We start from the raw sequence: 13,345 nt of genomic DNA on the forward strand, positions 1-13,345 counted from the left end.
CAGGCTGTATTCAGTACGTGGTGTTGCCTAGTACCAGACATTTTCTTTGCATCAGATTATAGAACTTGTTCCTTAGTGCACAAAGTGCAAGAGATTCACTGCTATTTCTGGGAGATGCCTGGTAGTTTTGCAAAGGATTAAACCAGATTTCTCATTTTTGTTTTTGTATCCTGTTTCATTATAGTTTGTTGTTTCTTCATTTGCACACAAAAACAATAAAAAATCTTTGAATGTCAAACTTCTCTAATCCTGATTACATTTCTACAACAGGTGAAGAGATGCCAGAAAAATATATGAAAGGAAACACTGCCGAGGCAAATGAAACAATCAATATTTGTAATGATAAAACTCCGGCTGAAGAGAGGTGAGAAATTCTAAACGAAAGATCGTTGATGAGTAATTGAACATTGAAGTTGTTTCATCGATTCTGCTGTGTTACATATCCAAGTTGTGAATTTTGCTGTTTTTTAATATTTGTACATTAAAAAACGCACCAGAGGACATGTGTTTAAGGTGAGAGGGTAACTTTGAGAGATGTGTGGGGAATTTGTTTTACAGTGGTAGGTGCCTGAAAAGATGGACAGGAGGGTAGAGGTAGAGGTGGAGGGGTGGGGGGGAGAGGCTCTGATGATGTAATGACATTAAATCATTAGAAAGAAGGGACATAGGGTCTAAAGGAGTAGAATCAGTGTGGGTTGAATTAAGAAATGCCAAGGGTAAAAAGATTATATTGGCATTTATATACAGGCCCCAAACACCAGCCAGGTAGTGGACTATGAGATGCAGACAGAAATACAAAGAGCATATTGCAAAGATAATATCAAAATAATTGTGGGAGAATTTAACATGGCAGGGTATTGGGAAGGACAGGAATTTACTGGATCACAGGAGAGTGAGTTTGTAGAAAACCTCAGAGATGGATTTTCTGAACAGCTTGTTGAGAGCCCACCAGGGGATATGCAGTTCTCGATTGGGTCAAGTGCAATGAACCTAAGGTCGTTAAGGAGTTAAAGGTCTTAGAACCTCTGGGAAGCAGTGATCACAACATGGTCAAATTCAATTTCAATTTTGAAAAGGAAAAGAATGTATCAATTTTTCAGTGGAATGAAGGAAACTATGGTGGTATGAGGAAAGACAGGCTTAGGTTGACTGGAAGAACAAACTAGTCAGAGGAACAGAGCAGGATTGGAAGATATTTTTGCAAATAATAAAAGATATTCCAAGGAAAAGGAAATTAGTCAATGGAAAGATGGTACCTAAGTGTCTAACAAAATAAGTTACGGCCAAGATAAAAGCAAAGGGGAAGGCATATAAGGTAGCTAAAATTAGTGGGAAATCAGAGGACCGGGATTCATTTAAAAACTTAACAGAAAAAAAAAATGAGTTATGAAAGGAGATTGGCAAATGATATTGAAAAAGGTACTAAGAGTTTTAAAATTTTTTTTTAAAGAGACAAGTGTTGACATAGAACCGATAGAAAATGATGCTGGGGAAATTTTAATGGGTTACAAAGATATGGCAGAAGAGTTAAATCAATATTTTATGTCTGTATTCATGGTGGAAAACATTTGTAATATCCCTGACAGACAGGCTTCAGGGAGTAGAGTAGGATACAGTTAAGATTACTAGAGAAATTGTGCTAGGTAAATTAAATGGATTAAAGACGAATAAATCTCCCGGTCTGGATGAGGTACACCCGCGGGCTTTGAAAGAGATGGCTTTGGAGATTGTAGATCCATTGGTGATGACATCTTCCAGAAATCAATAGTCTCTTGTGTGGTTCCAGGCGATTGGAAGGTTGCAAATGTGGTTCCGTTATACAAGAAAGGTGGGAAACAGAAAAAAGGAAACTATAGCTCTATAAGTCTGGCGTTAGTGGTTTAGAAGATATTAGAGTCAATCCTCAAGGATGAAGTTATGAAATACTGGAAATGCATGACAAGATTGGTCCTAGTCAGCATGTTTTTTTAAAGAGTAGATCATGCCTGACTAACCTATTAGAGTTTTTTGAAGAAATCTCAGGTAGGATAGACAAAGGGGAGGCTGTGGATATTGTGTATTTGGATTTTTAAAAGGCTTTCGGTAAGATGCCTCATTTTAGGCGGAAAAATAAGATGAAGGCCCATGGAATTATAAGGATGATATTAGACTGGATAGAAAATTGGATGATAGACAGAAAGCAAAGGGTTGAAATTAAGGGATCCTGTTCAGGATGGCTGCCAGTAATAAGCGGTGTTCCACAGGGGTCGGTCTTGGGGCTGCTGCTGTTTACAATTTATATTACTGATTTGGATTGTAGAATGAATGGTTTTGTGGCCAAATTTGCGGATGACACTAGGATGGCTGGTGGAGCAGGAACTGTTGAAGAAATCATAAACAGATTGGGAGACTGGGCAAAAATATGGCAGATGAAGTACAATTTGAAAAGTGTTTGGTTCTACAATTTGGCAGTGGAAATAAACAGGCAGAGAACTTTCTAGATGGGGAGAAAATTCAATCCTCGGAGGTGCAAAGAGACCTGGGTGTCCTTGCACAGAGTAATCTAAAAGTTAATGCCCAAGTGGGATTGGTAGTGAAGAAGGTGAATGCTATGCCAGCATTCAAGAGGAATAGTGTATGTGTAGAGAGGTGTTAATGAGGCTCTATGGGGCACTGGTGAGATCCCATTTAGAGTACCGTGTACAGTTTTGGGCCCCTATCTTAGAAAAGATGTGATGTTGTTGGAGAGGGTGCAGAGGAGATTTACCAAGATGATTCCTGGAATGCAGGGGTTGGCATATAGGGAGCATTTGTCAGCTCTTGGGTTGTATTCGTTGGAGTATAGGAGAATGAGGGGGGAATCTAATAGAGACATTTTGAATATTGAAAGGTTTTGATGGAGTGATTGCGGATAAGATGTTTCCCTTGATGGGTGAATCGAGGACAAGGTGTCATAGTCTTAAAATTAGAAGTTATCCAATTAAAACAAAGGCGAGGAAAAACTTCTTTCATCAGAGGGTCGTGGATCTGTGGAACTCACTGGCACATAAAGCAGTGGAGGCCAGATCACTGAGAGTATTTAAACAGGAAATGGACAAGTATCTCATTAGTAAGGATATCAAAGGATATGGGGGAAAGGCTGGAAATTGGAACTAGGGGCGAACATCATTCAGCTTAGCGTCGAGTTATGGAACAGACTAATTTGGGCCTAATGACTTGCTTCTGCTCCTTTAAATTATGAACTTGTGAATAGTAGCATTTAAGAGGCTTCTAGATAGAAAGTTGGCTCTGAAGGGATGGAAGGATACCAATCAAGTGCAAGGAGTTAACTTTTGATTTGGACATCCTGTTCAGCACAAACATGTGGGCTGAGAAGCCTTTTCCTGTACTGTTCTATATTCAAGAAGTATGAAATTATTAACTTTGTATTGGAACTTTAAAAGGTATACCTTTGCCATGCTATGGTTTGTTTCAGTTGGGCTTGGTAATCTACCTCCATAACAGCATATTGCAAAAAAAAACAGTCTCGAAGATGATATGCTCAACCCAATAACATTCATGAGTCCCAAACATATTTTGCACCAAATATTGTCCTTTATCATCATACATTTGTCTAACTTGTTTGTCAAATCTACCCTTTTTCTTTTAAAATATTTTTATTAAAGTTTTAGCGTATAAGCATAAATACAAAATTGACAATTACATAATAATTCATTAGTATACAAGCAAGCACGCATGAAGAAAAGAAAAAAATGCAATGGGAAAAAAGTGGCTAAAACTACATCAATAATTGCTTGTAATGAGTCAAAAACATTTAATTGAATTGGTCCATGCAACCATGTCAAACCCTTTAATTGAAATAACTTGTATAAAATAAGGGGGGGGAAAACTAATAGCTAAAGTTAACTCTAATCTAACCCCTCCCTCTAATCAAGGTTACCTTTTGAATTAATAAAAGAAAAATCAATAATATGGAACTACTGATAACCCCCAGAGAACAGGCAGTGAACGACCGGAACATAAAATAATTGTTAATTCTTCCAAAAATCTACCTTGTGGAAACCAAACTAATCATCAAGAATTTAGTAAACATGGCTCAGAGATTGAATCTAATCATAAGTTTGACGTCTGTGGTAGGTAAATTAATGGAGAAAATTCTTAGAGATAGTACTTATAAACATCTGGATAGACAGGGTCTGATCAGGAGCACTCAACATGGATTTGTGGGAGGAAGGTCATGTTTGACCAATCTGATTGAATTTTTTGAAGAGGTGACTAGGAATGTGGATGAGGGTAGCGCAGTGGATGTTGTCTATATGGACTTCAGTAAGGCCTTCGATAAGGTACCACATGGAAGGTTAGTTAGGAAGGTGCAGTCTTTAGGTATAAATTTTAAGATAGTCAAATGGATTGAACATTGGCTGAAAGGGAGAGGCCAGAGAGTGGTAGTGGATAATTGTCTGTCAGGTTGGAGGCCGGTGACCAGTGGTGTGCCTCAAGGATCTGTATTGGGCCCATTGTTGTTCGTTATATACATTAATGATCTAGATGATGGGGTGGTGAATTGGATTAGTAAATATGCAGACGATACTAAGATAGGTGGAATAGTGGATAATGAAGAAGGTTTTCAAGGATTGAAGAGGGATTTGGGCTGCTTAGAAAAGTGGGCTGAAAAATGGCAGATGGAATTTAATGCTGATAAGTGTGAGGTGCTTCATTTTGGTAAGAAGAATCAGAATAGGACATACGTGGTAAATGGGAGAGCATTGAGGAATACAGAAGAGCAGAAAGATTTAGGAGTAACGGTACATCGTTCCCTGAAGGTAGAAACTCACGTGAATAGGGTGGTGAAGAAGGCTTTTAGTATGCTGGCCTTTATCAATTATTGCATGGAATATAGGAGTTGGGAGGTGATGTTGAGATTGTATAAGACGTTGGTGCGGCCTAATTTGGAGTTCTGTGTGCAGTTCTGGTCGCCTAATTATAGGAAGGATATAAACAGAGTGGAGAGAGTGCAGAGAAGGTTTACCAGAATGTTACCTGGGTTTAAGCATCTAGAGTATAGGGAGAGATTGGACAGATTAGGTCTTTATTCTTTGGAGCGTAGAAGGTTGAGAGGGGATTTGATAGAAGTATTTAAGATTATGAAAGGGATAGACAGAGTGGATGTGGATAGACTATTTCCGTTAAGAGGAGGAAAGATTAAAACAAGAGGACATGAGTTAAGAATTAAGGGGCAGAGGTTTAGAGGTAACATGAGGGGGAACTTCTTTACTCAGAGAGTGATAGCCGTGTGGAATGATCTTCCGGGAGAAATAGTGGCGGCGGAGTCTATTGTATTATTTAAGAAAAGGTTGGACAGGTATATGGATGAGAAGAAGATGGAGGGTTATGGGCATTGTGCAGGGAGGTGGGGCTAGAAAGGGGTGTTTGGTTCGGTGCGGACTAGGAGGGCCTAATGGCCTGTTTCCGTGCTGTAATTATGTTATTTATGTTATTTATTTAGATTACTATTGAAAGCAATGGTAGTAAAATATAATGCAATAAAAATCATTAAAATATGAATATTAATAAAATCCTAATGATTTTACTATTATTAATAAACATTTTTCTGACATTGTGTTTTAACCAGTTTGGAGATATTTTTGATATGAATGAATTGGAGAATTAAAACATGAAATTTCATAAAACCTAATTATTATACTTTGTAAACTTGCAGTGAAGCAAAGGACAAAGAGAAGGGAAAAAGTCATGAAATGGTCAGCCTACTAACTTTGGTAAGGTTCACTTACATAATTTCCAATGATATAACGTGCAATTGTCTGCATTTCTAAATATGAAATATTTTGAGACCTAATTTAGTAATATTTAGTAATATTTGTGAGATGCAATACAGGATGATATTTGTCTATGTGAATGCACTATACATGTTGAAATGATGTATGTTTTTTATGAAAAAAGCTGAGCTATTTCATTGTCATTAAGAGCGTTACACCTGCAAAAGGCTTTCTGACATTTGGCAAAAAGTTGCTTAGTTCTGCTTTGTTTTAAACATTATTTATTGCTTCTTTCTACTTTTATCTCTTGTTACTCTATTTTTCTGTTTTTAATACAATGATAATTAACTTGATTGTATTGCAGAAGCCCTGAGCAAACAGTGAGTATCTTCAAGGAACTCAGCGGGTCAGGGAACATCCATGGGGAGAAATGGTCACTCTTCCTATTGGCTTGGGACCCTTTGAGATGGCATTGAGTTCCTCCAGCTTCTCATTGTTTGCTCAGGACTCCAGCATCTGCAGGTATTATTTCTCAAAATATATGTCGTGCAAATTCTGATATGAGACAGTAAAATTCTGGAAAAGCCTCAGATGGTCAGGTAGCATTTCAGTGCTTTGAACATTCAGCACAATTGGGGAAAGTAAAGATCAGCCACCTTTTTAAGGTATCAGGGAAAAATGAAAGGATGAAAATGGCACAAGAAGGCCTGGATTGGAGTAGAAAGTGGTAATTGTATTACTAATAGGGTGACTCAACCAGATGAAATCAGGATTCATGAATAATAAAAGGTGGAGCTGGAGGAGGAGATGTCAAACTTGTTTTTATAGATAGTTGTTCTAAGTTACTTAGCATGGTCAGAGGCTGACAGTTGAAAGAGATGGCTGGAATAGATGCATCAATTAAAAAAAAATACATATGAGAAAATGCTGGAAAAACTCAGCAGGTCAGGCAGCTGTGAATAGTGAAACAGTTAACGTTTGAGGTGAATAACTTTCCTGGAAACGGCCAAGAATGCTACCTGATCTATTGAGAATTTCCAGCATTTTCTGTTTCATCCCTAATATTTGTTTGGTAATTATCTTTATTCAGAATTTGTAGTAAATCTAGATTCCCATTTGTGTATGAAGTGTCTTTTGACCTATTTGACTGTAATTTATTGTGGGATGACTCGATTCTGTCTGCTGGCAACATCTGATGTTGTGAGTCCGTGTCAATAAACAAACTGTACTGCAATAATTTATCCCTTCCTGTGGTACAGCTCCAGTACAACAGCTTGTTCCTTATGACCAGAAATAGGCTTTTAGTTTGGTTATAATTAGAGAACCATAGAACACTACAGATCAGAAACAGGCCCTTCAGCCTTTCTTGTCTGTGCTGAACTATTATTTTGCCCAGTTTCATTAACCTGGACTATAGCCCTCCATATCCCTCTTGTCCATTTCCCTATCCACATTTTTCAACAGTTCGCTTGTTGAAACATTCCTCATTGTTTGAACAAAGGTGTATATTATAGGAAGTATGAAACTGGTGGCACAACAGAGTACCTGGCACTAAAATCTATTCCATCTCCAGCCTTTGTCATTGCCACGCACCCTAACTGCTCAGCAATGAGAGCGTTCTTATTGGCAGGGCTGAATGTTCTGCCTGAGATTGATTTGGTGTTGATGATACTGTGGAAATGTTTCGTACTCCAACATTTTGCTTCTGTTACTCAATAGAAATGAGGAATTGTATTAATGGGAATAAAAGGGCTTGTGATTGAATTCTTGAGACTGATACATTTTCTTCTTTGGCTTGGCTTCGCGGACGAAGATTTATGGAAGGGTAATGTCCACGTCAGCTGCAGGCTCGTTTGTGGCTGACAAGTCCGATGTGGGACAGGCAGACACGGTTGCAAGGGAAAATTGGTTGGTTGGGGCTGGGTGTTGGGTTTTTCCTCCTTTGTCTTTTTTTTTAAAGACAAAGGATACATTTTAATTATTAATAAAATGTACATCTAAGTGATGATAGAATTATACAATATGTTGCAGTGAATTTAAAGATCAGATTAATCAGAAAATCTTAGTTGACATAACCTGTTACAAAACCAAATCTAGTGCAGTGAAGACACAAAAGGTTCATTCCCAGATAAACTCAATGCAGTCCATACCTGATTTGACCACCAGAACAAGGAACAGCCCATATCCGCTAATGATCCTCGACTGTCTGGAGATCATCGGAAGATGAGTGTAGACTGTCTTCAGGAGAGTGAATCCAAAGAAAGCATCCAGTCCGGACAGAGTACCCGGCCTAGTACTGAAAACCTGTGCTGACCAACTTGCTAATGTATTCACAAATATCTTCAACATCTCACACTGACAGGGCAGAGTACCCACCTGTTTCAAACAGGCTTCAATTTCGGTACCTATGCCCAAGAAAAGTGTGATAACCTGCCCAAATGACTACAGACCAGTGGCACTCACTTCCACAGTGATGGTGTTGTTACGGTCGTGTACCTACCTTCGTTGGAAATGGTGCCGGTTGCCACTGATGACCTAAGTGACGAGACGCACATGAGTAATAGCGTGCATGCTGGGATGTGTTGAGCTTCAGTATATGGGTGATGGATCTCAGATGCAGGAGGAGTTCGGTGAGAGCATCGAGATTACCCTTGTGGCAGTGAGTGAAAGAGAAGGTCAGAGGAGTTTGGCTGGGTGGTGTTTGGGGAGTTGTTGTGTCTAGTGAATAATAAAGAAAGTTGACTTCATGGTGTGCTGAAAGAAATGAGTGTGTATTTTTTATTTGTTTGTAAGTTGTGGTAAATCCGTGCTGTTGTAGTGTTTTGAGAGGCTGGTGTTGAAGCTTATCAACTCCTATCTGAGTGGCAATGTGGATCTGTTCCAATTTGCCCACTGCAGTTACTGGCAGATGCCATCTTGCTGGCCTTGGAACATCTGGACAGCATAGAAGCATCCATCAGGATGTTTTTTACCAACTAAAATTTGGCATTCAATATCATCATCCCCTCAAAACTGATGGATGAACTCCAAGATATGGGCTTCAATTCCCCACTGTGTAATTGGATCCTGAATTTCCAGACCTCCAGACCAAAGCCAGTAAGGATTAGTGAGAATACCTCCACAATTTTGATCAGTACCAGTACACACTTTTCTCTCTGACTGTGTGGTTCGGTACAACAATAACATCTACAAATTTGCTGAAGATACCACAGAAGTGGATTGTATTAAAGGGAGAGATGAGTCAGTATTCAGGAGGTGTAGTGCATCGAATGACTCAAAGACCAAGACTTTTATTACCAAAAGACTGGAGAAATTCATCGAGGTCGACCAGTCCAGACTGACCTGGATCTGGTTGGGTGCAGCACCTTATGATCTGGCCAGTAGGTGTGGCTACGGCTCTCAACCAATCGTGAGCACTATATACAAATATATACAGAGGTGATAGGATCTCATACTATCACAGGAGGGAAATTGAAATTTGGCTGAATGCCACCAAAAACATGGAGCTGACTGTGGACTTCAGGAGGGGAAAACCAGAGGTGTACAGAACAGTGCTTATTGGGGTATCAGAGATGGAGAGGGTGAGCAAATTTAAATTCCTGGGAGTCTCTATCTCAGAGGACCTTTCCTGGACCCAACATATGAATGTCGTTGTGAAAAAAGCATGTCAGCAACTCTACTTTCTCAGGAGTTTGTCGAGTTTTGTAACGACATCGAAAACCTTGACAGATGCATAGTGGAATATGTGCAGACTGGCTGCATCACAGCCTGGTATGGAGGCCCCAATACTTCTAAGCTGAAAGCCTTCAAAAGTTGGTGGACATGGTCCAGTACATCACGAATAAAACTCTCCCCACCATTTAGAAAATCTACATGGAACACTGTTGTGGGAGAATAGTAGTAGTCATCAAGGATTCACACCACCCAGGACATTGGGTTGAGACTCTGCATCAGGACTGAGAGAAGATGGTCAGTATTTAGAAGTGAGAGGGTAGGGTGAGCTAGAGGCTGGTTGGAGATGGGTGAAATCAGAAAAGAAGAGGATGATGGAGCCAGGTAGGGAGGAAGGTGATGCATGAAGCTCCAGAGAAAAAAAGTGTTAGGTCACAGACCAGCAGCAATAGAAATTCACCAAGGCAATGTTATGCTTGTCTTTTGAAAAACTTAATAACTACTAATAATATAACATTAGTCAGTCTGTGTGTGTGCGTGTCCATGTCCGTTAAAACTTAGCATTTCTTCTGGAAAGTAATTTCAAACTTGCAAATCCCTTGTCCAAACTCAAGCTTTTAAAGTGATGCACAGAAATAATCACAGAGGGTGGGTAAGACTGAGTAACCACACTTCTGAAAACTCCCCAATCTTTGTCGAGTTTCTTCCACAGAAGATTCTTTTGTACGAGCAGTTGTCACAATTCCCCTTTTCCGAGTGTAGGAGAAATGAAACGTGTGACTTCCATGACGCTTCCACAACCCAGGTATAGGTCAGTTGAAGGACCTTTCTTTTAGTCATGGTGAGGTTCAATAATTCCCCTGACAGGGAGAAGCAGCTGAATTGTCCATTTCACACAGTCATTCCACCTCAGTGTTCCTTGAGTTGGCTGGTGGTCAATAATATTCTTTTTCTTCATTGTTTCACCCACATGACCCTCTCACCACCTGTATCCTTGGAAAAAGCAACAAATGTTCCTTGTCCTCTCCAAAGTAGTGAAGTTGGGTCCAGTCTGTACTAGTTGTTGCCACCTAGACTCTCCATAGCTTGAATGGTTGCTGCCAGTACTAGCCCTGAAAGTGATACTCACACGAGATGAAACAGGAGCTCATAATAGTAGGCAGCTATGTGATGGAAGGATATAGACAGTGTTACGGGCCCAGAGGATCCCAAAATCCAGCAGCAATAGATATTCACCAAGACAAATGGTTACTTAAACAAAAGTTGCTTTTAATTATCTTTAAACTTATCACTATTAACTTATTTAACCAAACTTAACCCCCTTCTAATTCTAAGTGAATGTGTATGTAACGTGTGTGTAAGTTCAGAAAAGTTACTTGGTTCACACTTCTCATTCCTCCAAGTTCACTGGTTGCAGGCAATTCTTATACTATGCACAGAATTTAACATTTATAAAGTTCACCAGGCTTTGGTGCCTGAAAGGTAAATGGTTACTGCTCAGGAAGGTTCTTGTCAGATTTCAGGAAGAGATTTGTTTTTCCAGGACATCCACAATTGATGTATTTCCATCAGCCACTCATGTCTTGCTGACAAAATGTGCCCCTTCAGGGTTTTCCAGATGATAACTTCTTTCTTTCAGGTTGACCAGGCCCTCTTCCAAAAGGCTTTCCACAATCTTTCCAGCTTGTCCTGTTCTAGTTCCAGTTGCTGCTGCTGACTGTAAAACTGCAGAACTGATCTCTCTCTCTCTCGCGCTCTCTCGCGCTCTCTCGCGCTCTCTCGCGCTCTCTCGCGCTCTCTCGTGCTCTCTCGCGCTCTCTCGCGCTCTCTCGCGCTCTCTCGCGCTCTCTCTCTCCCCGAGAGAAAAGCCTGTTTGACTCTTTCTGCTTGCAAAACCACATGACCCTCCTAGAACAAGTTCTCTTCCAGACAATCTGTGGCTCAAGCAAAATATTTCATCGGTTGCCTTTTGTAAACAACACTCCATTAGTGAAGTCTCTTGAGCACTCTTCAAAGCTCTTGCAAAAGCTCTGAGGCCCCGATATGCCTATCATGGGGAAGAGCTCCAGTATTTTAAATAAGATCTGTTTTAAAGTGTTTGTATGTGACCTACTCTAACAAACCTTTCCCAATTTATCTCCCAAAAACTTATCTATAATACTCTGTCACAACAGATACTGGTATGTGAGAGGTGTATTGGAGAAGAAACACAAGTGGACAAATATCTGGGTGATGGGCAAATGGAACCATGGGGAAGGATGATGAGCTTAAGTTACCAACCAGCTTCTGTCTCCTCCCTTCATCTTCTCTTGAGTTTCCATCTATCAGGACTTCCACCCTACCCCTGCCTTTGCTTGGCTCTATCTTTTCATTGACCACCCACATTTTGTTCCATGTGTCAGCCCCTGCCTTTGCACTGATTTCTGTAAACTGGTGGCCTTCCCTCTACACTCCCTTTCTGGATGCACAGTCTCAATCTGAAATGTTGACCTTTGATTCCGCATATGCTCCTTGTCCCACTGAGCTCTGTAGCAGTATTTTTTTGCTCCAGCTTCCAGTATCTTCAGATATTTTGCTTAAATCAATTTACGGTAACAGCTTGAGCTGACAAACAAGGTACCGAGGGATTTATTGGAATGAATAACAAATTGTGTTCCAGTGCAATGTTGAAATTTGTTTTCCTTATTGTCACCTGAAATGACTTGTCTTAAAGATCAAGTTCAAAAGACTTATCCATAAGAACTTTGACTTTAACAAGACTATTATTTTGCCATTCAAGTAGGAATATATTTCATGCAAATAAGTACATTATTGCCATCAACTGTAACAACTAAATTGTTAAACAAAGTCTGTAGATGCTGTGATTGTAGTTCAATTCCACAAAAGTGATGGAGAAACTCAGCAAGTCTTCAGGTTGCAATGATACACAACTAACTTTTCAGGCTTGATCCCCTCGTTAAGGTTTGAGGAAAAAAGAAGGCAGGTAATTGAATGAATAAAAAAGTGAGGGGAACAGTAGAGGGAGGAGCACAGGCCCACAGGCAAGTGAATGTGGGTAGAAGGGCAGAAGAGAAAAAAACAGGGAAGTTATAGGGAAAGAGGTAGCTCTCTGAATAGACCAAAGGGGGTGAGAGCTGGAGGAAAGTCGACAGAGGGATAGGGAAAGAGAGAGACAGGGAGTGGCCTCAGTTTAGCAGTGAATGAAGCAATGGACCTGCAAACTGGAGGGATAACACAATATTTCCATCTGGGCACTCTCCAACCATGTAGTATTAACATGTCTCCACTAGCTGACAGTCTCTGTCCTCCAGCTCCCCATTCTCTTTCCATTGAAAAAGTTGTTCCCTTCTGCCCCCCCCCCCCCCCCCCCACCCCCCACCTCTATCACTTTCCGGCGTTTTTCTCTTCTGCAGTCTAATTCATATCCACCTTTGACCTCTTGCCTCTGCTTCTCCCCAGTCCCGGCCCATAATTATATTCTGGAGCCTGCCTGTTTCTTGCTCATATCTTAATGAAGGGCTCAGTCCTGAAATTTTGGTTATGTTTCTTTCATACCTAAAGAATGTTGCATGACTTGCTGAGTTTCTCCAGCACTTTTTTGAAAATGTTTATTTTCATTTGCATTAAAGACAAACAACATACTTATCCATAATCATATAAAGTAATAAGATGATGCAAAATGATACATAATTTTATATTTTCTCCCCCTCCCTCCCCAAAAAAGTAGGAAATTAAAGAAAAAAAAGCCTACCTGAATTTATCTTATTCATTAAAATTCAAATTTAAAAATATTATCTTGAACCTCTAAATTAGCTAGGGTGAGTTGGAGTGGGAGTAGTGGATGCTGTAGATGAACTTTTACCAATTAAATCCATATATAGCTTCAAATCTTATAAAACATTTTTCTGGTTGATTCT

At 39.9% G+C, this 13,345-nt stretch overlaps 1 protein-coding gene across 5 annotated transcripts in view; it reads left to right on the top strand.

Moving 5' to 3' along the window:
• The window catches only part of abcb4 (ATP-binding cassette, sub-family B (MDR/TAP), member 4), a 151,488-nt gene that overhangs the window by 11,900 nt on the left and 126,243 nt on the right, over window positions 1-13,345 (top strand). For all 5 annotated transcript variants that reach the window (XM_069914296.1, XM_069914298.1, XM_069914297.1 and 2 more), the window contains exons 2-3: window positions 271-364; window positions 5,699-5,756. In XM_069914296.1, coding sequence (XP_069770397.1) covers window positions 279-364; window positions 5,699-5,756 — 144 coding nt within the window. In that variant the 5' untranslated portion in view covers window positions 271-278. The remainder of the gene's footprint in view (window positions 1-270; window positions 365-5,698; window positions 5,757-13,345) is intronic.

The sequence above is a fragment of the Narcine bancroftii genome, chromosome 1, assembly GCF_036971445.1.
Source record: "Narcine bancroftii isolate sNarBan1 chromosome 1, sNarBan1.hap1, whole genome shotgun sequence".
NCBI classification, from domain to species: domain Eukaryota; kingdom Metazoa; phylum Chordata; class Chondrichthyes; order Torpediniformes; family Narcinidae; genus Narcine; species Narcine bancroftii.